The sequence below is a fragment of the Nipponia nippon genome, unplaced genomic scaffold (genome assembly GCF_047370975.1).
Source record: "Nipponia nippon isolate SJK-2023a ecotype South Korea unplaced genomic scaffold, ASM4737097v1 scaffold_1, whole genome shotgun sequence".
NCBI lineage: Eukaryota > Metazoa > Chordata > Aves > Pelecaniformes > Threskiornithidae > Nipponia > Nipponia nippon.
The window spans coordinates 34,985,582-35,010,307 of NW_028262290.1; the positions used below are offsets into that span (position 1 = coordinate 34,985,582).

Here is a 24,726-nt window from a genome sequence, read left to right on the forward strand (position 1 = left end):
GTAAACCCTCACAAGCACAAATGCAAACAACCTTACTTCACCCCAGTCTTTCTGGATCCAGGCATGTCTTGAGGTAGATCTTCTAACACGTACAGAAATAGTGACAGATAAAGAAAAGGGAGAAACTTTAACTCTTATCTGAAAGGCTTAGATGATTTGGCAGAGATTTTTCTCATCCTGAAAGGCCAGAACAGAACTCTCTCTCTTTCTAAAAAATAAATAGTGGTATTACTGAAGAAATGTCTAAATCCCCAATGATTTACAGGTATCTCACACTATGCATGGTATATCTATCTCACGTCTAAACTGAATAAACTTTAGTAAACAGAGAGACGCATCAACTGAAGGAAGGAATTTGCCAGTTTTCATTATCTCTGCCAGTTTTTACCTCTGCTGCATGTCAAAATGTCACTGTCCATTTGGATTACTAATATTTACAGGACAACATACTCGGAAAAATTAAACTTTATTCCAGGATTTCATTAAATTAAAAAAAAAATAAAAAATCAAATGTGCACTCAATGCCCTTTGTGCAGACTAGTGTAACACATGAATTCTCTAATTCATTACTTCATTAATTCACAAATTCTCTGGCTCACAAACTCTCTAGCTTGCACACCTACAGGCAAGGCATCTACCACCCGATGATGAGCGTGCTCGCCCTTCCACCTCCCTTGTGGCGCGGACATCCCTGCGCCACACTGGGGAGCACGGGAGCCTCAGCAGTCCAGCTGCTGATGGAGCCACCCCAGAGGCTTTTTGGGTAAGCTGGCATATTTCTACTTTCCAGCTTGGGAGGCTGGTCTATACATTTCCATAGGTTAGTGGATTCTGAAGAAACAGACAGACGGTTCCTCTGTAGGAGATGGGAGCTGCAGGGGACAGCAGGCTGCAGGTGACAATGGCCACAGAGTGGCCCTTATCTCTTCTTCCCGCTGTGTCCTGCCGGCACATTGCTCTCACTGTGCCCCAATGGCTGCTCCAGCACACGTCAGGCCGTGCCATGAGCTGTGTGTTGGGCCAAAACCAGAGCTGAGTGAACAGTCACACTCTACCCTCGGTTAGACCAAACACTCAGCAAACCCACTACTGTAGTGAGTGGAGATACTGTTACTCCTCTTGCCTTGCCGGGGGTGAGGGCAGGGGGAAGATTTGGGCGCTCACTTAAGCCCAAAACAGGTAACAACTGGTGATGCATGCTTTCAACATCAATACGTGATAAACATGGATATAAAAACATATTAATAGCAAAACTAATAAAATAGGGCAGTAATACAATGATCATAGGATGTAACATAAGATGCGATATGCCATTTGCAGATGGCACATATCTCATAAAAACGTCATACCAATGATGTCTAGCAGTTTGTTCTATTTCTGTCGCAATTCTGACAATCTGGCCAGTATCATGTTTGATAGCAGTGGTCACCTGTTTTTGACAAATAATAGCCTTTTCATATTTGGCAATTAAAGTTTCCAGTTCCTCAATTTGAGAATACACTGTGTCCCATATTGGTCCTAAGGGACTAGTTGAGTCCAGGTTGTAGGCCAGTATTCCACCAGCACTGACATGAGGTTAGCTTTATGGTCTCTGTAAAATTGTGCACAGGTCTCTAGTGACATTACATTGCACCAGCACTCTCAGGCAGGAGCGATGGTTTTATTCCAGTTATTCCGTAACAAAGTTCAGAGCAGACTGCATGTCCTCTCTAGATGGACACTTTCTGTAGTATGCAGGTCAAACAATGCTTTTGCTTATTCATCCAGGAGGTCAGCAGATCCTAGGGAGGGAGAAAGAAGACTTAGGTCTTGGATCACATTCAAGCCAAAGCCATGATTAATTTCACTCCCACAGTATCTACAGTTTCCCATATTCCTTTCCCTCAAAAGTGCTGTAAAGTAACCCGGTGTCTTCCAAGTAACGGGTGTTGAATTCTCACCTGATCTCCTGGATCCCACACTGAGGTGTTCAAAACATCCTGCCGCTGTTGGTTCGGCACAGGGGATTAGTAAAAACCTTCGTATAGCTGACTACTAGTAGGATCCTGCTGGGATTTCAGTGCTTGCACATCCTGCCATAAGTTTCTTCCACAGTCAACATCACTGTTTCTCTATTTGAGTTACTATTTGAGCAACCTGTTCCATTTTTCTACTATACCATTACTCTGAGGTCAATAGAGTAAGCAGAACATCCACTTAACTCCATGCTTGAGACACCATTCCCGTACTATTTTATTTTTCAAATGTCACCCATTGTCTGACTGTATCTCTTGTGGCATTGGCTGCATAGCAAAATATTGGGTTTAATCCTGCCACAGCATTAAATCCAGTCTGGATGTGGTGTGTGTAGGGTAAACACTGCCCAAACTGCTCACTATTTCAGCACCAATCACAATGAATTTCCACCCTTCAGAGGTACATGTCATGGGTCCAATATAGTCTACTTGCCAAGTACCCCAAAGGACTTTTCTTTCCCTAAGGTTTGCTTGCTGTTGACTTCTGACAATATAATCCTTTATTTTATTACAAAATCCACAAATGATCACTAGCTGAACTGCTTCATGACAAGTAAAGTCCTTAGGAGTACCAATGACCCTTGCTACAGAAGTAGCTTAGTGTCTCCAGAGTGAACTGCAAAGCTACTCTAGCAGGTAATGTCTGGGCAGGGAAATCCAGACTTGAGTCCACCCTAAGGCTGTAGATTTCACTTCATTCTTATTTTTCCTTAAGCTTTCATCAGTCATCAAATATTCCACTCAAGTCAAAGCACTTCTTTCATGTGAGTATAAACCTAAGTGAATCTTTTTATCCATAAGTGATGGCAGAATATTATTGTGTGGAACCTCTTTCTTCAGGTTAGACTTAAATTCACATTTCACGGAGTAGCCAGAAAAAAGCAAAACACATTAGTAAGATATGAAATCAAGAGTCTTATCACTGCTGGCTATTAAACAGATAGGGCAATGTTCTGTAAATGAAGCACTAACCCCATAAATCTAATAAACCACCTTCTCTCTTCATTATGCTTTGCTAGCATCAACACCTTCATCCTTAAACACTTACATTTTTGTCACAAACACTGCTGTACAGTATTTTCTGAACCCAGTGAAAAGACTGCTTTATATTTTGTAGAGTAAGGATTTCCTCTTTGCTGAACAGTCTCCAAATTTGAAGCCACATGCAACCTACAGGCCTGTAATTCTTCATTTCTTGGCACACAAGTCAGAATAAATATCACATTCAGTTTTGACACTGACCCGTGGAGATGTAAAATCTCAGTTAAAAACAAGCTGTTAGGGAATTCCTTCCGAGAAGGAATACATACAAAAGTCCAGGAGGACTACAAGGCACTCAAGTCTCTACATTTAAATAAATATCCAGTCCTGTTGGGCTACCTGTTAGTCTGTTGTCATTGTCATGCTCTTGTCCAGCTAGTCAGGGGCAGAGTTTAGTTTCTGTGCCTAGCCTAGTGTGGTCAGAGTGCTCTCCTAGGCACAGCTTTCTGGTCTGCCAAACGTGCTTGAGATCAGTGACTCCCCAGTTCAGTCACCTGGGAAATGAAATTGGGATCTCCACACTCCACAGTTCTCTTTGCATGGCCATCATACGCAGCCAGGTTTCCAGTGAAACCCCTTTCAGGACAACATGACTGAGACCTAGCAGAAGAATTTCTCATTTGCGGACACTTCAGCTCCAGCAGGAACGGTGCCCCTCCATTCTCCTGCCACATCCTAAAGCAGGCTTATGCTCAGCAGCCACAGTAGCACAGGGTGCCTTTATCAGCAAATCTGAAAAACCACTCTTAGTCATAGCTGACAGTAGTGGCAGCAGAAAGTTACCATCCCAAGACTAAAGACATCACTTTTGGAAAATCACTGAGTTTTATGGATCTTCTTTTTCCAGATTCTTTGAACAAACGTTTAGCTCTTCTTTGAACAAACGTTTAGCTCTTCTCAGCACTTCAGTGAAAAATATGGGGATGTTTTCTTCTCATTGTGTGGGCTGTACAGACATTCTACAGCTCTAATAGGATATATCCTTGAGGTCCCATACCTGCTCATTAGCAATTACATAGCCTATTGGCAAGCAGGTGAGTGTTATATTTCAAAGCTAGGAAATGAAAAGTCCTATTGCTGTCGGACTGCTATTGGAATACTTTCTGCAGAAGCGTAAGTTTAGATTAATTTTTAATACTTAAAAAAACCTGCCCAAACTGCATTGTGTCAAATGGCCTTGCCAGAACTGTTGCAAAGACTTTCTGGCTCTAAATTAAATTAATGGGTTTGTATCAACTTTCACCACATGGAATTTGTCCAGTAGTTGTAAAACAATAGAAATAGGTGTGAGGATCTTTTGTGCGGAAATGCCTTCCACCCTAATAAACTCAACATATTCATGCTGTAAGAGTAGTTGCAGCCCTGACCCAAATAGGGGGAGTGAAGGGAACACGTGCAGCAAGGTGACTACATCAGGCTGTGTAGGAGCTTGAACTGCATCAGCCAGTGCTAAAAAGAAACTCCAGCCCCTTTGCTATGTCTGCTGCTAAAGCTTTTATACATACATATATATATACACTCATACACACACACATGATTTCTTTAATCAGCTGGTTTCTTATTTCTGTTTTTCTTTATGAATAAAGATTTCTAGCATGTACTGATTAAAAGAACAATCATTTTTAACCATACACGTCATATGCAAAAGCACACCAATTTAGTTTAGCAGCTTTAAATTAAAAAAAAAAAATAAAGAAGAAAATATTTAAATAGAATAGCTGGGGCTTGTCTTGAAAAGAAAAAATGAAAGAATGTGTAAGGGCATGTGGCTGGTATGGGGGTGGTAACTGAAGATAGCAGCAGAAGCAAGAAAAAATGTTTTAAATTAATACTACGTCTGTAAAAAAGAATGGCAAAACTGCATCTAAAAATAATATTCATGGACATGCCGTTGCAGGATGTATTCACAATAGTGTTCCAGGCAACAACAAAAAAAACACAACACAAAAATTAAAGAAAATGTGCTTCCTGTTAAATTAAATTATTAATTAAAAATTAAAGACGACATGTTTTCTGCTTTCACCAGAACAGTCACTTTATGCCAAATGCCAACACAGGAGTCACTTCACACTATAAAATACCTTCACTGCAGCAGCCACTGTACAGCTTAATGAACTTGTTCATCTTTGCAAGACAGGCTTTGGATAGTTTTCTATTATCTCTGACTTTCTCACAGCATAGGCACACTAGGCTGGTACAAAATGTTAATCACGGTCTTTAATTTGGATCACTATTAGTTTCTTTAATATTCAAAGCAGCCCCGCTAGAGAGAGAAACAATAGCTCCAAGGCAACAGAAGCTGTTCATTTCCCTTCCACTGAATAATAATATTTCCCATCCTTACTTTCAGGCTGATGCTGAATTACAGGCAGAGGTGCTCACAGCTGTTGCTAGATCCAGATGACTCTCCATTTCTATACCAATGGATGGGACAGCCTCCTCTTCTTCCTTCAGTGCAAACAGGGAGTAAGGGAAAAGGAGAGAGGTGTTTATATGAGCCCAGACCCAAGCTGGTGGCTGCAGAAGCAGCTCAGGTGCACCTCCAGCGTGCTGATGGGGCATGCAGCATGGGAGGTCTCTGACCTCGGTGGCAGGACACTCACCATTGCAGCCAAGTTAGTCAGCTCCCTGGAGGGCTCGGCATTAAGCTGTGGAGGTGCTGGAGCCATCACGGGCAGTTTTTGCCACAGTTAGTGTACAAACCAAGTACCCTTCTGTGGATAAGGGATCCTTGACCGCACTCTGCTGCATGCTTCCTCAGTGGCTCAGCATCACTGCAACTGCTTTTTCTTACAACTCTGCTTGCATGATGTCAATCACTCTCCAAATTAATTAGTCTGGTTTCAATTAGTAGAATAATTAACACCACATTTTAAGCAAGAAAATAGTTCTCTTCATTTCAGTCCTGTATGACTAAATCTGAACTTTGCCTCCAGCCCAACAGTAACTCCTGAAAAACTTGACCTGGTAGTGAATCTGTTGTAGGTGCTGACCAGGAATCAGAATCCCAACAAATTATAATGTTACAAAGACTTTCCAGTTCTGCCTATTCCAAGTATCACAGGATTTTTCAGGGCTCTCAACTCATTTTTTCCTCAAAGCATGCCATGTGGCATTGCAGACAGTTGTACTATACAACCATGCAGAGAACAACTCTGCCTTCTGCAGCACTTCTGCAGAAGCTACCGCTGTAGAAATACACGTGACCACTACATGAATTACCATCTTCATTTAGGTTTCTTTTCACGAAGAGTGTAAAAAGGTGCTGATTCAGCCTGTGGGCAATCCTGCAACAAAACCTTCTTTAAAACTTTGGTCTGTGTGTGGAGTTGAGTGACCCTGAGTCACCTGACTAGCAAAAAACCCCGCTATGTTGTAGGAGATTTTTATGCAGTAGGTCTTGAAGTACGGGGGAGATGGGGAAATATGCTAATATGTGGAGAGATCTTCAGGAAACAGAAGATGTTCACAAGTGGAGTTTCTTGGAAAAAAATTAAGGCAACAGAACTTGTCTTTGGGAGAAATTCTTCTTCAGGGGTTCATATTCTTGTTCAGATTTTCCGATGAAAAGGCAGAGGGAGCATTTAGGTCTCTTGCATTTCATTTGATGACAGCAAATGATATCCCAGGAGGCAAAACCTGTTTAATCTATAACTAGCAATCACTACTATTCCTGATAGGGAACCAATTTCCACATAGTTTAAACAGGTATTCCTCCTTTCAGCTTTGGTATTTTAATTCAATCGATTTTCAGGAAAGACATTTTCAGTACAACTAAACTTTGATCATGACACTGACTGTGATGTACAGTGCCACTCAAATGTGTGCTTATTTTTGTGTTCCTTCACTTAGACTGCGATAAGCTCACGGGGTGCTCAGAAACTGAATAAAGATTTCTGTTCATCAAAGCAAAGATTTCTGCAGATTTGGGGGAAATGCCTGTACTGCATCGCACCGCTCGAAAGGTGATGTGTGCTTGGGTTATTAAAGACTGAATCATCAGGCTGTAGCAGAAAGGGGCACATTAAAAATGAGTGACAACCTTTCCCGATTTGATCATAAAACTATACATGCAGCCTTAATATTCTTCTAGCACTCCTTGGAATTTTTGCATAAAATTTCTTGCAGCAGGGACTCTTGGTTGCTTGACAGATTCAGACTGACAGTCTACAGGTGAAAGGCTTTTTGCCACGTTACTAGTCTTTTGAGTCATTCAGGAGCATAGTGACAAGTGCATATTATGTGTAGGCACTTATCTTATCAAGGGCCAAGCTGTAAAAATCCTTCTAAAAAAATGGCTTCATTGACTTAAGCAAGTTTGTGTCATGCTTAAGGATGCGTAGAATTTGGTTCCAAGTACAGAGCTTCCTTTCACGTTTGATTGCTCATTTTTTATTCAGCAAGATAATAGCCTGTCAGTCATCAGCAAGGATAAGCTCTCCTAGCACTGTAATTCAGAGAGCAGTTGTTGATTTTACAAAGTGAGGCACTAACTTGCAGCCAACCTCCTCCTTTTATTCTGGGCTTGATATCAACTTTGGAAGAGTTATTAAGAATTTAAAGCCTAAACAGAACATATTCCATTTCTTTCTTGAACATTTTAGTATTTATCTTACCTGTTTAAATAGTCAAATATTACATTTTTTTTTTCCAACGGAAATGAATAGAGTAAAAACAATATAAAGGATGCAGGCATGTTGTGCAGTTTGCTTCATATGCATCAAGATCTCCTGAAGGGAATAATGCTCTCTTGACAACTCAAAAAATACACCCTGTAGGATATGATAAGTTTCATTATTTAGCATATATGCATTTATAAAGTAGCAGTTCCTGGCTTGCGTGAAAAACCCTGCTGTTCTGCAGTAACTAAAATGCACCCCCAGTAACAGGGCAAGAACCTCACCCAATGGGGAGGCCTTCACTTCAACTCCAAGTGTGCAAATTGCTTCACAGTTTTAAGGGAAGGAGGGAAATGGGAATATTCACAACTTCTTGTAGAGGATTTAAGATCAAGAAGCTGGAAAACATGGTAGCTACACAAGAGGAGAGTCAGCTTGGATTTTTAACCCTTTGATATTTATTTCTTCTTGGTAGAAAAACTTATCAAGTGCAGAAAGTTGAGGTGACCATGGAACTGCTAGATTCTCTCTATGTTACTGTGCATATGACAAGACACATACCATGGTGAGTTTAGGGAAATCAGATTACTTTGTAAAACCAGACTACTTAGACCCATACCGTGGTGAAGGCTCACAACGCTGCTGAGAAGAAGGTGCTGGGTGTTGGCTGGCAGTAGCCCCCCAGTCCACTGAGGAGTGACGCTGCTGTTCCTGAGGTCCACAAGTCTACAGTGGTTCCTGTGAATGACCTCTGGGAAACTGGAAAACCATCCAGTCCCACCAAGAGACAGCAGATCAAAAGGTTTCCACCTGACTACAGTGAACATTAGGGAAATGAGCCTCAAAATATATTGCTTTTTTCTTAGCTTCTCAACCTTCAGATAGAACCTAAAAATAGACAGAACAGTCACTGAAAGGGTCAGCAATTTGGTCTAGAGATTGCATCAATGTTCTTCTTGTGTTAGGACCTTTTTGATAACACAGCCACATACTTTATTATGGTGGAAAATAAGGTAATTTAGTTTGCCTACCATCTTATGTTTCACAGAACTGTGGTCAATGTGATATCCCTTGAAAATGTGTGAGACCATTGCAAAAAAGACTGAATTTGATGTCAAATCCATATAGCATCAATTTAAACATCCAAACAATGCATATGGTAAAGACTCATCACAGTTCGGCATCTAGCTCTATTTTCAGCTTGGCATTCCAGCAAAATCATTGTGCTTAGATTCTGGTATATGCTTCACTGTGTCATGCTATATGCTTTTCAGGCTGTTAATGCTTTGAAATACGAATTACAGTTGAAACTGCATTGGAAAATAAGAATTAATTCAGTTTGCCTGCTGTCCTCAGCAGAAAGCTATCTTGCACTTCACCGAATCAGTCCCATCATTGTATAGGATTTATGGGTTGCTCTTTGGAGATGTCAAACAATCTCACTGCAGAATTAAGGGATTCTGGGTCACCCTGTTGGGGCTAGATACTTAGTAGATGCTTTGGATCTGGCCATGATTCACATTTCAAAGAACCCTTAAAATACTATTTTACTAATTTCATAAATATTTATACATTACACAGCAGGGAAGCAACAGTCCTGATTACAAGCTACTTACAGAAGGCACCACTGCAATCCAAGTATTAATAAAACAGATTGTTATAATTGTAATTGCTGAATACCTTGAACTGATGGTGAATTTTAGCTCTTCTCACAGAATTATGCTGTCTTAGTCATCCTTGTTGTATTGACAGAATGTTTGGAGAAAGTTTCATCTTTCAAATAAACCTAATATTAGTGCCTGACTCACTGATATTGCAATGTTATGCCTATAAATATTTCAAACATCTTGCATTTGATTGTATATTTTATGTAACTGTTTACCCCACCTGTACTTTCTTCTTTATTTTCTTCCACATTTTCAAAACTGAAATTATCATTTTATTCCCTATTTTCTCCCCAGAACACTGTGATTTTTGGGTGAAGTGGACTATCACAAGGACTGGCTATACCTATCCATGGAGCAGCAGTAAAACAGGGAGCAGCCGTGTTTCCACTCCCATCATGGCAGTGACAGTGACTGTGGACTTTGCAGAGCGCTGCCCCTCCGGCGAGGCCAGCAGAAGGCACTCCCTCCTGTATTGCTCCCCTGTCCCACTCACAGACATCCAGGCTCGGCATCTTGAAAGAAGTAACTTCTGTATAAAACATTTGCGGAAGAACCAATACTAGCCTGGCAAGAAATATAATTTCTTTATTTTATTGCAGACTTCTCATCTATACTTAAATAAAATCATTTGCATCATGACTGTGCTAAGATTGGGATATATGAAAATATATATTTCTGAATATGTCCAGCTCTCAGCTTCAGTAAGATTTGGAGACACTCAACACCTCTAGTAGGGCTTATCAGAAGTTGGCCAGTCAGGTCCAGGATGTCACTAAAATATGCTTTAACTTTTGGTCAGCCCTGAAGTAATCAGGCAGTTGTACAAGATGATTGTTGTTCCAACTGAACTATTCTGTTCTGTTCTATTCTATTCTATTCTAAATTTTGGTTACCCTAGCCATATACTCCTAAAGGTGCATAAGGAAGAGGCATATTGGTCTGTTCATATGTTCTATTTGTTATAGCATTTGCTTTTTATAAAACCAAAAGTACTAAAAGAAAATTATAATTTACAAAGTTAAAATACATGGTTTGATCTTCTCCCCCCAACATCTTGCTTTCTGTTATACTGTTTGTAAAGTCTTAATGTTACCCTTTGCAAATCAATTCCAGAAGAAGGTATATAAAGTTGTCTAGAACTGGGCTGTGCACCTATACCCTATAGGACAGCTCAGATTGTCAAGTAGATACTAATATGAGTATGACTATCACAGCTTGACTCCTGGCTTACCAGCAGAATCACAACGATTTTGTGACATAATGGTCTTTCCTTGAATAATGCCAATTTGTCAAAAACAAAAAAAAAGAAAAAAAAATTCTTATTTGCTGAAGCATTTCGGATTTAAGTGAGTTGAAGCCCACTCTTTCTAAGTTATTTGGTCAAAATAGATACATAACATTCTGAAGTTATCAAAATTATTTATTTCACACAATCACTTTTTTTTTCCTTATTACTCATCTGAGAATACTTTTTCTTTATTTTAATATTTTGGATTGTCCTAGATAAGCAGTTACTTTAGATTTTTTAGGAACCCCTTTCCTCCATAATTAGAATATTAAAATTGCCAAAACTTTTACAGGTTAGAGAAACCGTATATCTAGCAGTCAGAGCCACTGGAAGGTAGCTTGGGGAATCAGAAAAGCATATTGCTGCTGACAGTCTGTTTTTCTGACAGTCATATGTGAAACTTCCATTAATGATGTTCATTGTTCTATCTATGTTAAATCTGTGCTATTAAAGCATCTTTAATGCTGTAAAGATATAAGGAAAATTCCACTACATGCAATGTCCACTGACATAGGGCAGATTGCTTCAGTGCAATATATGATTATAAAAGATAACTACTGGTCTGTTCAGCTGATATTCAGATGTGAAATAAAGTCAAGTTGTTCTAAAACAGGGTCAAATTAATTTAGGGTCAAAGTGAACAACTGCTCACTCTCATATGCATTATGTTTTGTTTGATTATTTCCTCCTTTATGCATCTCGTAAGTGAAGGGCAGATTTTTCAATTCTATTGCTTTCAGAGGACTAATGCTAAAATTTTGTTTTTCTGTATTTATCTTTACTTATTGTAGGGTTGTGGTTTTGTTTTTAATTTGCATTAACTGAAATTGTTAAACTACAATACTATATTAAAAATACAAAAAAAAATGTGTAATACAGTGAAAAGTCTGAATTGAATCTGACTGAACAGAATGTATATAAGAATTAATCCAACTTCATAATCAGTATGGAGGTACTTCTTCAGGAGAGGTGTCAAACCTCTTGGAGACCAAAAAACAGAGTGGATGTGCCCAGTTAGCAGAAGTTACAATTTAAGAAAAAATTATCATCTGCTCTGTAGTACTTGAAGGTTTTGTGCAGGGCAGGAAAATGGGTAGACAGGGACCTTAATACTCAGAATGAGTGACCATTTCCTCCTGTGAGCAAAGAGCCAGGTTTGCTATTAAAAGTTCTGCTTTCTTAGTTATGTCAGTAAGAAATTATGTTAATAAGAAATTTAAATTTAAAATCACAACACCTGTAGCTAAGGCAGCTGTTTAGGCTAAAGCCCAAGAAAAAAAAATGGGTTTTTTTGCAGACAGAAGCTTTGGAAAGCTGTTATAAATTATCTGGCCAAATACATATATGTGTATATATGTATATATATTAAATATATATATTTTATGTACATATATATATATAAGGACTCTCTTTGCCAGTAGTAAAACGTATCTTGAAGAAAAGAGGTTATGGACATACCCATCTACAGCAGCCATGCAGCAAGGCCCCTGTGCCTGGGATCCAAAAGACAAGTACTCGTGCACAGTGACTATTTTCCGGGATTTCCAAAGTCCAGTCATTTCTAAAGCCAGCAAGAAGAGTTTCCAAATTTCCTTTCTCCTGTCCTCTCTCCCCTGAGCTCTGCATGCATGAGCTGCCCTCCCTTCCCTCTTCCCATCTCTTCCCATTAGAAATGTCACTATCCCCATCTGCTGCCCCTGAACTCCCTATGCTGGCAGGAATGCACAGGCAGAACGAAGCAGCTGAAGTCATTCAGCATAATGTGCTACCCTGACACTTCAAAGGCAATTACTAGCATTTTCCACCGAGAAAAAAATTATGCAAAAGGGATTAATGCTGCTGTTTCTCTTTTGATGCCTGTAACACAGATCAGGACACATCTCCTGCATCACCAAGTCCAGCTCCTTGTTGCTGCAGGCACCATGTAATTTATTTGTTCAGTATGAGTATGCGTGCTTTCCACCAGCTAAGCTAACTGGTGACTTAGGGATTACTTATGCTTTCCAGTACATCCCCGGAAACAAGATGTGCTATCGTAATACCTGAATTACGTGGAATTTTCTTTGTGTGTCTCTCTCAAATGATGTTACAAATTCAGCCAGCAAATGTATGTGTTATTGCGGTCAGCAGGACTTCTCTCATTTGGAATTATGCATGCCTTACTGTTTTTATCAAATGAAACTGTAATAACACAGCTCAAAAAGTGTGCACTCTTATTGGAAAATACATTTTACAGGAACTGCTTCTTCTGATAATTACATATTTGGCGACAGAGGGTGAGGGGGTGAAGAAAAGCTATTTTCCCATCTGCAGCAAATCCTGACAGCTGCTTAAAAACAACAGTAATGAGGGAGAGAAAAAGAGATATTTGTGAAGGCTTTAGATATTAGTTTCAGATAAGTATGCCACACGCGAGGCCTTCCTTGATTTATTTCGGTTTGCAGGGGAGGGGGCTTTGCACAGCTCACTGAAACTCCTGACAAGATACAGGTATCTCAGGACATGTAGGTCTCACTGAATATTTTAAGCAAGAAATACTTAGTGAATGGTTTACTTCACAGCATTCACACCATTCAAACTCTGGATAGAGCCAGGAAATTAAGAAGTAAAAAATGGATCAAAGTTTACTGACTCAATAAATTGAAGAAAAAGGAAACATTCTTTACCGGCACCAAGTAATTGACCTCATCCTAAGTAGACTCCTCTTTGCTGTAGAGCCCTGAGTATGGGCTCAGGAAAGTCTGGAAAGGAAAAAAGTTAAATGATAACTGTTGTCAACACCAGACAACAGCAGAAAAAAGGAAAGCCTTGTAACAGCTCTGTCCTGGGAATGAGACATGCAGAGCAAAGCTTTGCCTTCAGCTGTGCCCTTCACCTTACAGAATCATAGCGATTTTAGGGTAAGCTGTTTGCCTGATCTTACACCTTACAAAAACCTGTCTCCTCTTGTCCATGGGGGAATGTGGAGCAGCAGCTACCAGCGCTGCAATAAGTGGAAACCTTCAGTCATGCGCAGGAGAGAGTTTGAGGCCTTCGAAAGGTCTTTGCTTTATAAAGTTGTTGCTCCTACGTTCTGCCTCGCAATCCTATCTGCTGGCATGTGTAATCATAACCCTTCAGCTGAAGATCTACACTATAAAAGTCTGCAATGCAAGCTACTGAATAAGTATGTTTATCTGTAAATGTCCCGATTTAGATACAGAAATTTTATTTCTACCTTTACATATACTGTACATTTTCTGCAACATCTATAAGGCACTAAAACATGCTTATAGAAAATAGAGCATGTGAATGTCCTTGATTTCCAGAAGCTGTTAGTCTGTCCTACCTGTGGTACTTGCTGCTTAATAAACAAAACATTTCTTCTAACACCCTGAATAATTCAGGGCGGCAAAAATCTCAGAACACTTTGTCACTAAAAACTGTTTTGAGGCTTCACCTGGTGGTTGCTGGGTACTGTGAAATGGGTACACGGGGACATCATACAGTAAGACTGTGCCCTAGACCACTAATACTATTTGAAATGAGCAAAATAGAAGAAGAAAAGTAGGAATTGGTTATCAGGCTCTCTGGCTGCTTTTTGACTGATATTTTAGATGAAGAGGAAACTGATTGCAACTCTAGTAACTTGGTTCAGGAGCTGCTGTGATACTCCATCATGGACTGGAATGGTCTGTGGACTGAACGCAAGCAAAGATGCTTTGCCATTGCCACTTAGATGTAATCATGGCTTCATGTCTCTGTCATAATGCAGTTCTACTTCTTATATTTTTATTGATTTTTGATGGTTTTGCTTTAGATTGCCTAACTCTCTATATTGAAAGCAATTTTTAAGTGGAATATCTACGTACTTGGGTGTGGGTTTTTTGTTGAGGGGTTTTTTTCTGATACCCAGTATGAAAAATGTCTTTGCATGTAAAGCGAGATTAAAAGCTTCGCTTGTGCTTATTTTCATGCTTGGTATTTAGCAGCCTGAAAGAGGGTTGATTTGTTCTGGTTTTTCATTTTTTTCAGGCAGTTGGAAGGAATCTGCTAGACACAGCACGACCTAACTGCCAGCGCAACGCACATCTTCAACACCATCCCGTTCCTTAGAGAAAAGTGTCTGAACTCACTAAGCAACCACTGGCTAGGGACTGAGGATGAAAAGAGGACATGGCATCCTAACGTCAAGGAGGGTACCTGTCTGAAGACAGGAAACATTTATACCCTGCACCAGTCAGCTGTCTTTCACCATACAGTGCCATAGAAAGTGCCATGAAGCCCGAAAGGATACCAGCTCTCTTCCTAAGGACAAAATGTTATACTCCATCAAGATCTTACCGAAGGTCTCAGATGCGGAGGCACAGCAGAGAGGGAAGGTGAGTACTGAACATCAGGCTGCCCAAGAGGCAGAAGCCACAGCAGAAGCTTTAGACATGCTTTTGGTAACTGAGAAAAAGATCAATCTGTTGGGCAATGACTGTCCTCCTTCTGAAGGAGAAAGCTTGTGTAGTCTCTGCCCCTTGGACTTTGAGCAAGAGCTAAAAACATGCTACGGGGTTGTGGTTACAGCTCTGAAGGGCTAAATTCAGCTGTACCGTATCAGTGTAACTGGAAACATATTCCACTTTGGATGTTACTCACATCAGCTAGTACCACATAACAATTTGTTACTCCTCTGGTTCAGCTCAGTGCAAACAGAGCAGAACATTAGGAAACGTTTAAAGATAATCAGACAATAACAAGAGAATAAAAAACATTTCTCAAATTGATTGTACAAACAGGTTTTATTGTTAAAAGAAACAAAATAAAACAAAACAAAATAACAGGGTTCCCAGATTCAAATGCTGTTATATTTTGAGTACTGGAGAATATCTGATTCTTGCACTTCAAAACTTCTTGTATGAGTTCAGCGCAGTCTGAAGGACTCAACTTTTTCATCACTTAAGGCACAGCACCGAAATGCAGTCCTCAGCCTGACATCCAGTCAGGGTTATTCTCTGGATTAATCAGGATGCCTGATTCACAGAGATTTTGTGCACATTGGCTGAGCATCTGATTACAGCAGTGCTATAAATGGATAAGACTATCCATCGTGTAGCTTTCCAGACAGTACATGGTGTATTCTACCTCAGGAAAATTAGCGTGCTTATTATTTCACAACTCAGATTCCAGTTGCTTGCAGAAGTGACTTCCGTATTCTGGAATTATTTGGAACATTTGTTGCATTCAGAAAGGGTCTTGTTTTACTATCATGGTGAAATTCAAGCATATGACCATATTATTCTCAGAATCATCAGAGAATCCTTCTAAAATTATGTTATAATTGCCCTAAAATAAGCAAGAAAAAAAAAAAAAAAAAGAAAGAAAATTAGTGCATAATGCTGCCTGCTCTTGTCCAAGTAGCTGCTTGGAATGGTTCTGGTGATTTCAGAGAAAGAAAAAGAGATTCCCGTCAGGGACTGTTATCATGGGTATAGTGGGATATATGTGTACATAAAAAAATAGTGCTCAACTTTCTTCTCATGACCAGGAAGAGCAGTAGGCCAGCTTGCACTTGTCAGGGTCCTCTCTCAAACCAGAGTCCTGTGCTCCTGAGGATACCTGCTCCCCCTTCCAGAGCCATTCTCTTGAGTAATGTTTCTGACTCCACAAATGGGAATTAACTGAGCTGATACACCAAGCTGTGTTCTGCAGCAATGGGCTTTTTTGGCCCCACCATGAGACTGTAACCTTAATAGCCCTTACAGCTTACATCCAGCAAGGATTCAGTCCTATCAACACTTCTATTTTCTGCAGACTTTCTGCCACATTCTTGCTTCAACACCCATACGCAGACTGTAGGTAGTTGCAATAACAGCCTCCGTATTTTACAAGCAGTCCTAGGGAAATCCTCCAGGCTACATACCACACAGCTTCTGACCAGTCTTGTAACAGAGTTTGTTGTACTAGACAGTCCATCTTTTTGTTTTCAGCTATAATCACATACTGGGTATTTAACTGCTATTCAGCCTCAGTGGTGCTTACCAAAATCATCAACTTATAGTGAACGCATGATGTGACCAAACACATCTGCTTGCTGAAAGCTAAAGCAACCTCATACTATTATTGGTGGCAAAAAGTTTGTCCTGAGTTTGGACGTGATGTCAAGAATAGGATGAAGTATTCTAGAGAGAGGAGAGTGGGAGGAAGGACCCATGTGAGAAGAGAGCTGTAGTCATTCTTCAGTCCCTGATCAAAGTATAGCCAGCACTTCTCCTTGTGTCAGGTCTCACGCTGCCTACTTAAATCACGCTGTCAGGGCCTAGCTCACCTCCCTGCATGGAGCATCTGCTCCCTGAGTAGCGGGCTACGTCTTGCCTGAACCTTAGCCGTAAGCCCAGCTCTGTCAGCCACACTTTCTCGCAGTGCACGCTGCTGTAAGCCATACCGGTCCTCACATCACCTCAGCATTCATTCCAGACTCATGGCTTTGCTCATCCACATCCAGCAGTCTGATCCATAAAGCTGCACAACCCCAGGTTTAGCTGTTGTCTAGCTACCCATCTTCACACCCTCACACAGACAGACTTTTGTAGGCACCAGGACAGAAGATAGCTTGGTGGCCCCTACTGAACCCAGGTCTTACCCTACCTTCTTTTACTCCTGTCACCTTCCTGTTCTGGTATGGCAAACTGGGGATGAGCACTTGGGAGCTGAAGGGCTCTTAGGACTAATCTAAAGACTGGGAGGCTTGCAAGAGTTTCTAGTTTACAGTGAAGGCTATGAAGGGTTAGTTCCTGGTCTGGCAGAGTTCCATCGCTAAGTGTCAGGTCTGCCATAAGCACCTCATCTATAGGAGGACTGCTTATAGTAGAGAACATTCCAGTCTACTGCCAGCTCCGGGGCTAGAAGAGATGCTGGACTGGATGGAGTTCAACACTGTTAGAATCCCATGAGTTTTGAGTTAAGGGGAGGCTGGAGATTTTGTACCAGTAGGAGCTCCTTAGTGACAGTTGTGGGGACTAATAGGGACGGTGTGGGTCTTGGGAAGGCTCAGGTAGCTCAGGAGGCAAGTGTTGGATGAGAGGGGGCTAACCTGAGGACTGGTGCTGCACCTGGTTTAACACTGGAGCATTGCTTTTGCTTTTCGATATTGTTATCCCTCTTCAAATCTTTGAAAAGGGTTTCAGGGAGAGACAGACCAGCATGTGAAGAGAACATAAAATAAAGAACAAAATGGGCAAAAAGAATATGGATGGGTTTACTCAAACAGGTAAAAAGAAATACAATAATTTACCAAACAAAATGGAATGATTAAGGTGACATTAACTGATATCTTTGGTCTTTTCTTTTATAAAATAAAGGAGGAATAATAGAGGAATAATAACCTGAGGACATCTAGCATTTCAGAGATCCTACCATTCTGGAGTCATCACTTCAAGGATGAGAAAGTTTTCTAACATTTCCTTTTGCTATTTTCTACAGTTGGAGTGAACGTCTCTTTTCAGAAAATATATATGTAAGTATGTGATTTTACTGTTGTTATTTCTTTATATAAAATGCTCAAAAGTACCTTTGGAAACTTTGTTCTTGCACCTTTAATGTCAAATGTTGTTGCAATTGTTTCTGTAAAACAGATAATTATAATATAAATGGTTACTTAATCATAAAGCCATCATCAGACTACCTAAATAACTTCAAAGCAATATGGCACATCTCTCAGCAGCAGTGCCAATGCCATTGTGGTGGGTTGACCCTGGCTGGACACCCGGTGCCCACCAAAGCCACTCTATCACTCCCTCTCCTCAGCTGGACAGGGGAGAGAAAACATAATGAAAGGCTTGTGGGGCGAGATAAGGACAGTTTAATGAAAGCAGAAGCAAAGGCCGTGCGTGGAAAAAGCAAAAGGAAAACGAAAAGATTTTATTCTCTACTTCCCATCAGCGACGATGTCCAGCAGGGCTCCAGCACGTGCAGTGGTTTCTCCAGAAGAGAAACGCCATAAATAACGAATGCCCCCCACCTCCTCCTCCTTTCTTCTAGCTTTTATTACTGAGCGGACATCTTATGGTATGGAATATCCCTTTGGTCAGTCTGGCTCAGCTGTCCTGGCTATGTTCCCTCCCAAGAGACAGCCTCAATGCTGCGCAAGCACCCCTTAGCAGCAGCCAAAACACTGGTGTGTTATCAACACCCTTCCAGCTATCAATACAAAGCACAGCACTATGAAGGCTGCTATGGGGAAAATTAACTCCATCTCAGCCAGACTCAATAGAGCCATTTACTCCTCCAGTGATAAAGCCCCTACCTGTCTCTTCTCCCAGAGCCCTGCCTATCTGTTTAAACCATGTTAGAAAATAGAAATTAACCACAATGCTCCTGCAACATCTCCTACAGACCCATCCTACTGTGATAACTAATAATTTAACTTCTAATAGCAGTTCAGCTGAATGATAACTGAGAGCTCAGTTTTAAAACTGAGCTCTTTTTTTTTTTCATTAAAAACTCATTTTTAATGAAAGGAAAACATGGATTGCATATTTTGACCTCCTTACAGGTCTTTTCAGCCTTTAGCCTGACATCCTGCCTGAATTATCTGGATCTGAGCCTGTGTCATGTTAATGTCGGTTAGCCCCTGCAACAAGATTGACTCTCCTCTAGTAAAAAAAGCATTATACATGGGTGTAGACAATCTCTTTAAAAACCCATCTGGACAGTTATCTAAATAAACTGTGTTCTGGATATTAGTAGTGCCTCTAGCTCCTCTCAAGTTTTCTGTACAGTCCAGTCAAATGTAGTCTTTCCATGTCATTTTAGAGATGTTAACAATAACAGTGTCATGAGATGAAGAATATTAGTAATCCTAATTTATAGAGATGGCAACTGCAGTACAAGGATGTTAAAGTATAGAATTTGGAAATTCTCTATTTTAGTGGGGTTCTGGCACTGGAGAACTGCCTGTTCTTAAGTCTGCTGCCTGCCAAGCAAGGTGAATGGGTCTAGCTTGCAAAGAGAAAAATCTGTCTGCACAGGATGATCAATTAGTCTTTTAAGAAATCTGCTTAGTGGTGAAAAAGGGCTGGCAGGATATGGCCCTGTTGTGGAGGCAACCTGCCAGGCAAGGGAAAGGCATCGTATATTTTCCTCACCAACCTCCTTTCAGCATTCCGCACACTGCATATTCGTCGTCGACTCCTCTGCAGAGGGCTTCTTTCCAGTATAACGCTTTGGCACCGTCGTACCAGACTTTGAAAATAATGTTCAAAAAGCTGATGTCACTTCCTAGGTAAGACATTGCAGGTAAGAAAAAGGTAGCTGGTGGGGAGGAAAAACACATACGCAGGCATGCTATTCAGATAAAAAATAGTTTTCTCTGAACTACAATATCTTTTAAAGACTCCCTCCAAAATGAACAAAAATACATTATCTTGAAAACTGTTACTTCCAGAAAAACAAAAAGCTGGTTTTCAGCAAAAAACATCACTCTTAAAAAATATTTGAGTGAACAGTTTCAAAATCATCTGTTTTAATTTCTTCAGCAGAGATAACAAAGTTCACTCACCTTGACAGGTAACCCAAATAAATACTCAGATGAGGACTCTGTAGTTTTAAGCAGGTGTTGCAAACACAGTCCTGAATGCTGGTAGCCATCATAAAGGTATCTTTCTAGGGAAGCAAACTTACCTCAGCTTCCGAGTTTTTACTCAGAAGGTAAAGTTTATGATACAGCCATTTCATAAGCAACTCAGCTTGCCAGCTTAGAGCTGGGTTTAAAGATAGTTTGAAGTTGCGTTTGCCTACACAATCCAATACCATTTCCAGCTTCTGGAGTACTCATATTCTTAGTAGAAGCCCTGCCATAGTTGGATAGCCTCATGATATTCTCTGTCCTTAAAAAGACTTGGATCTTCTTCAGGCCAGAAGAGTTTGTGTGCTGCAAAAGCTTTTCTGCTTCTTCCAGACAAATGCACGTGCACCTAAACCATCTCAGATTTGCATGTACAGTGCCAGTTAGTGTCCAGAGCTCTTGTAACTGCTCCAACAAGTAAAACTCAAGGACATTTATTTTCACAAATCATTATATCTGTCCATTATTATTATTTATCTATTCCATTTTTAATCACAGAAACTGATGTCCTAAATAATTTGACATTTAGGACAGAGCGTCAGCTTTTTGCTTGTATTATTTTTTTTGCATTCATAGAAGACAATTCTCTAGGCAAGAGGAACTCACTTGGAATCCAGGTAAGACTAGCCTTCCAGGCAGATTGGTTCATGATGCTGCAAGGTGTCAGATTAAACATGAAAGCATAAACTGCAGAATCTACAGGATAAAAAAATATTTCATTTTGTTAGCATGAATAGGCTTCTCCAGTAAAATAATAAAAATATACATATATACACACTTACAATAAACACATACACATTTAAAAATGTATTTAATACAAGGTATATGCTATAAAATTGTCTAATATAAATATCTGTAGTAAACATTAAATATGTATTTTAAATGTTATTTCTGATTATTTATATGCTTAGAAGGCAAAAATAATATCCTATTACTTTGAGATTAAGTAGTAAGAAAAGTCAGTTGTTGGGTTGATGATATTTTGCACACAAAACTCAGAGGCAAAAGTACCTTTATTTCTCTTTTGAAGTTACACAAGCTTTTTATTAGCAGCAAGCCAGCATGGTCCTCCGCTGAAAATATACCTACTTATGCTAACCATGGAATCTACATAAAGGTGCTGACGACAGCTAAATATGTTTTTAATGTACCAGCACATTTTCCAGGATAATGTAAATGAGCCTTTGAGTAGATTGGCTTTGTACTCACCTAACATTGTACAATGCAGTGTCAGATGCAGTGTGATAAAGCATCATACAACCTGTATCTAATAAAATTTAGACCCCATAATCTGATTTTTAATTTCTAAAAAATCATTCAGTGACAGCCTTTGGAAGGATTTCCAGGCAGTATTTTTATTTTCATTTTAGGAAATAAGTCTATTCAATTCAGCTTGCTTCCGCCCTCCCTAGTGTGCTCACACTGAAGAAGCGCCCTGCTTGCCGTGGGCCTGGAGGCAGGGTGGGGAAGGGGTGCTCCCCGCTAGGTGCTAACCCAGCTGAGCGCTGGTGGGAGCAAATGGACGGCAGGGTGATTTACAGCGAGGGGTTCAGACGTGTGTTTCGGGGATTAAAGCAAGGGGCGTGCAAAGGGAAAGTGTCTGGTTGTTGGTAACCAGCTTCTCACCTCAGATACAACTACACATGGGAAATTATGACAGGAAAAAGGGCAAACAAAACTCACCCTGGTCTCAAGGGTTTGGTTTGCAAGCTTAAGTAACACCACTTTGATGCTTGTTAAATTTTAACATGAGTATTAATGTAAAGCAAAGTACCCAAAATAAACATCCCCTCCAGTGGCCAGTTTATATAGCTATTTTACAGATAATATACACTAGTAATGCACACAGATTTTTCAAAAGACCTGGTCTTTTCCTTGCTAGATATCTCCTCAAAAGCCCACCTTCTTGCCACTGAGTCTGCAGGGTCACACTGAGCCTGTTCAACCTGGACATCAGGGAGGTGCCAAGTTGTTCCAGAATTGACCAAAAACCTTAGTGAACTACATAGATCCAGCGGCCTACAAGACAGACATGGCAAGAAGGGGCACACTGTGTTGTCCCAGAGCCTAACTGATCCTCCAGCCTGGCAGAATATCACATTCCCCCTTTTTTTCTGTATACTTAAAGCTTTTCATGGTAATATATTTGTTAAATCAATGTGAATAATTTATACAATACAGTACTTGCAAAACAAGTTTAAATCCCTCATTTTCTAATATTTCCTGAATCAAAACATGCCTGCTTTACTTGGGATAAACTTCTCTCCTAGCTGCTGCAACCAGCATCGTAGTAATATTTACACCTATGCAGTATAATTCTTGTAACACGGTAATTAATAACAGAAATATACTCCAGCTGAATTTCTTTTTGTTTTTCTGTATTCATCAAAGAAACACATTCGAAAGAAAGTTCACATTTCCTCAGACTACAGCAATTATTGTGCAAATGCCAGTAAGAAAAGAATAAGCTATTTTTACTTACCACAAAAAGTATATGACATTTCTAGATCTGACGACGAACAAAGAAATTCACTGACTCCAGGGGTGAATAAAATGAAAAAAAGAATTCCAAACATAGTTACTTCTTTTGCTCTGTATTTGATGGAATAAAACTTTGTTTCGGGGAAAGAGGAACAAAAATTCAGCACATTCATCCTCAGTCACACGTCTTCAGGGAATATTTGGTTATTTCGCCAAATTCTCTGCAATCTTAATTAATCCTACAGCAGCCCTATTGGTTATCATCACAATAAATTTTGTGAAGAAAAAGAATTTCTGCCTTTGTTGTTACATTTTCCCCAGACAATGCAGCTCAAGCCAAGAGTGAAAATGCAAGAGAAAACTGTCTGAAATAGGGAAGTGAGAAGAAGTAAAATTATGATTACCGGAAGCACGTAAAGGGAAGGTTTAGTTGACTCATCAGACGTAACATTTGTTAAGGCATGATTTCAAACACTCACAGGGTTTCCTGTACAAAATGAAGAGAAAAATCCACAAATGATGAAAACCAAGTCGACTCTTTTATTGATATGGTAGTCAATAACTCTCGCGAGTTTTCAGAATGAATTTATTACAAAGCTCACCTGTTTTAAGAACACACCGGCATTCTGGAAGAGTGTAATTAGATGATGTATTTCCAAATGGAGGGAAGGATGGGAGCTTAATGCAACCATCTGACATGTTATTGAGTGGAGCCACTGATGTCCTACACTATCTCAGCTGCTGTCTTCAAAGCTGTATCTATCTATCACAGTCACACTTCTTAGTGAAAACAATCTTAAAAATCCATAAAATTACAACTGATGAGTCCCATGTCGCCTTCCTGGCCTCCCTTTGTGACCTTATCCCGTGCTCTTCCTTGCAGTCTCTGCTGGAGAAGCTGCATTGCACAATTTGCCCAAGAGCATGGAGCCTAACCACTGACTGTTGTGCCGGTGCAGTGCACAGGTGGACACTGACCACGAGACAATTAATAACAAAAGCTGTCAAATTTTGACTGAAATGTTTCTGTAAGAACACAGAATCTACCTGTCGCAACTGAAGATGGGTTAGGAGCCCCATTTTAACCTAGGATGTTGAAAACAGTCTAGGTTGCAGATTTTGGTACTCAAGTTTGAAACGCTAAAACAAAAACTCTTAAAGCACTTTTGGTATTAGATACACCCCCTTATTTCTCTCTGTTAGTGCAACACACAAAGAATAACACATTTTGCCTGTATCTGCCGTATCAGTTTTGTGGACTAAAGTGGGTCAGCTTTTACTGCACAAACCCAGCAATATTGCCAGTGCCAAATACAGAAACAGATGAAAAAAAAGTCTAATAACTCATTCAAGACAGCACAATCCCCATCTAACTGACAGGAAATACAAGTATTTTTTTTTTTCTGAAAATAATAAAATATGGAAACTTACTGAAGTTTTGGAAGAATGACTTACGGAACTTATCAGATTATTTTCTCATGAGTTACCTACTTGATGTATATGTATGTCTTCAGGGTCCTCTTAGATCAGAAATTGTATTTGTTATGAAAAAGAAGCAGTATACACAATAGACAGGTATTTGGTTTTGTGCTAAGCAGGAAACTCAATAAGAATTACTTAGAACAAATGTTACTTAATCAATTGTTCTGACTCTCCCCACTCCCCATCACAGTGTCTAAAAGGTTTTATTCTCACAAATTCTGTGCACACCAGGGTAATATTTTACATATTTTAAAGATAAAGTAGCAAAAGATTAAGAAATGGGTTTTCAGAAGTCCAAATGTAACACAAAAGATGATAGTTTAGGAACAGTGACATGCACGATAATGACTGAAGAAGGGGAGGGAGTGAGAATTGTATTAAAACTACCTGAAAGTACAAACTAATGAGTTAATGCATGTAATAATTCACAAAATAAGATAAAAAATCGCAAATTTGACATGGCTAGAGAATTCTCTTCAGTATTCCAAATCTTTCTACAGACCACAAGAAGAGTCCCGCAGGCCTGACAGAGTTCAAGACT

General features: G+C 39.9%; 1 protein-coding gene and 1 long non-coding RNA gene across 4 annotated transcripts; both read right to left on the reverse strand.

The window, feature by feature from the left end:
• Positions 1-564: 564 nt before the first annotated feature.
• Positions 565-12,223, reverse strand: LOC148057295 (uncharacterized). Its single transcript, XR_015699433.1, has 3 exons — positions 12,089-12,223; positions 5,401-5,504; positions 565-1,781 (listed from the first exon to the last, which is right to left on the reverse strand). It is a non-coding gene; the product is annotated as an uncharacterized LOC148057295 (long non-coding RNA).
• Positions 12,224-15,380: 3,157 nt separating this feature from the next.
• On the reverse strand, positions 15,381-23,076 carry LY96 (lymphocyte antigen 96). Of its 3 annotated transcripts, none has more exons than XM_009468996.2 (5): positions 22,705-23,076; positions 20,829-20,918; positions 19,748-19,876; positions 18,168-18,220; positions 15,381-15,943 (listed from the first exon to the last, which is right to left on the reverse strand). In XM_009468996.2, exons 1-5 carry the CDS (start codon positions 22,874-22,876, stop codon positions 15,842-15,844), a joined length of 546 nt encoding a protein of 181 aa, XP_009467271.2. In that variant the 5' UTR covers positions 22,877-23,076; the 3' UTR covers positions 15,381-15,841. The 3 variants fall into 3 exon arrangements, with proteins under 3 accessions (XP_009467271.2, XP_087607532.1, XP_087607527.1); XM_087751406.1 differs by having other exon boundaries at positions 15,381-15,813; positions 19,748-19,909; XM_087751401.1 differs by having other exon boundaries at positions 19,748-19,909.
• Positions 23,077-24,726: the final 1,650 nt, after the last annotated feature.

Excerpts from the sequence above, each read along its gene's own strand:
- LY96 (XM_087751401.1), bottom strand. The coding sequence starts at position 22,876 with ATGAATGTGCTGAATTTTTGTTCCTCTTTCCCCGAAACAAAGTTTTAT. Across the intron at positions 20,919-22,704 it reads AATGTCATATACTTTTTGTG|ATTCTGCAGTTTATGCTTTC; the intron begins GTAAGTAAAAAT and ends TTTATCCTGTAG. Across the intron at positions 19,910-20,828 it reads TAGTCTTACCTGGATTCCAA|CTACCTTTTTCTTACCTGCA; the intron begins GTGAGTTCCTCT and ends CCTCCCCACCAG.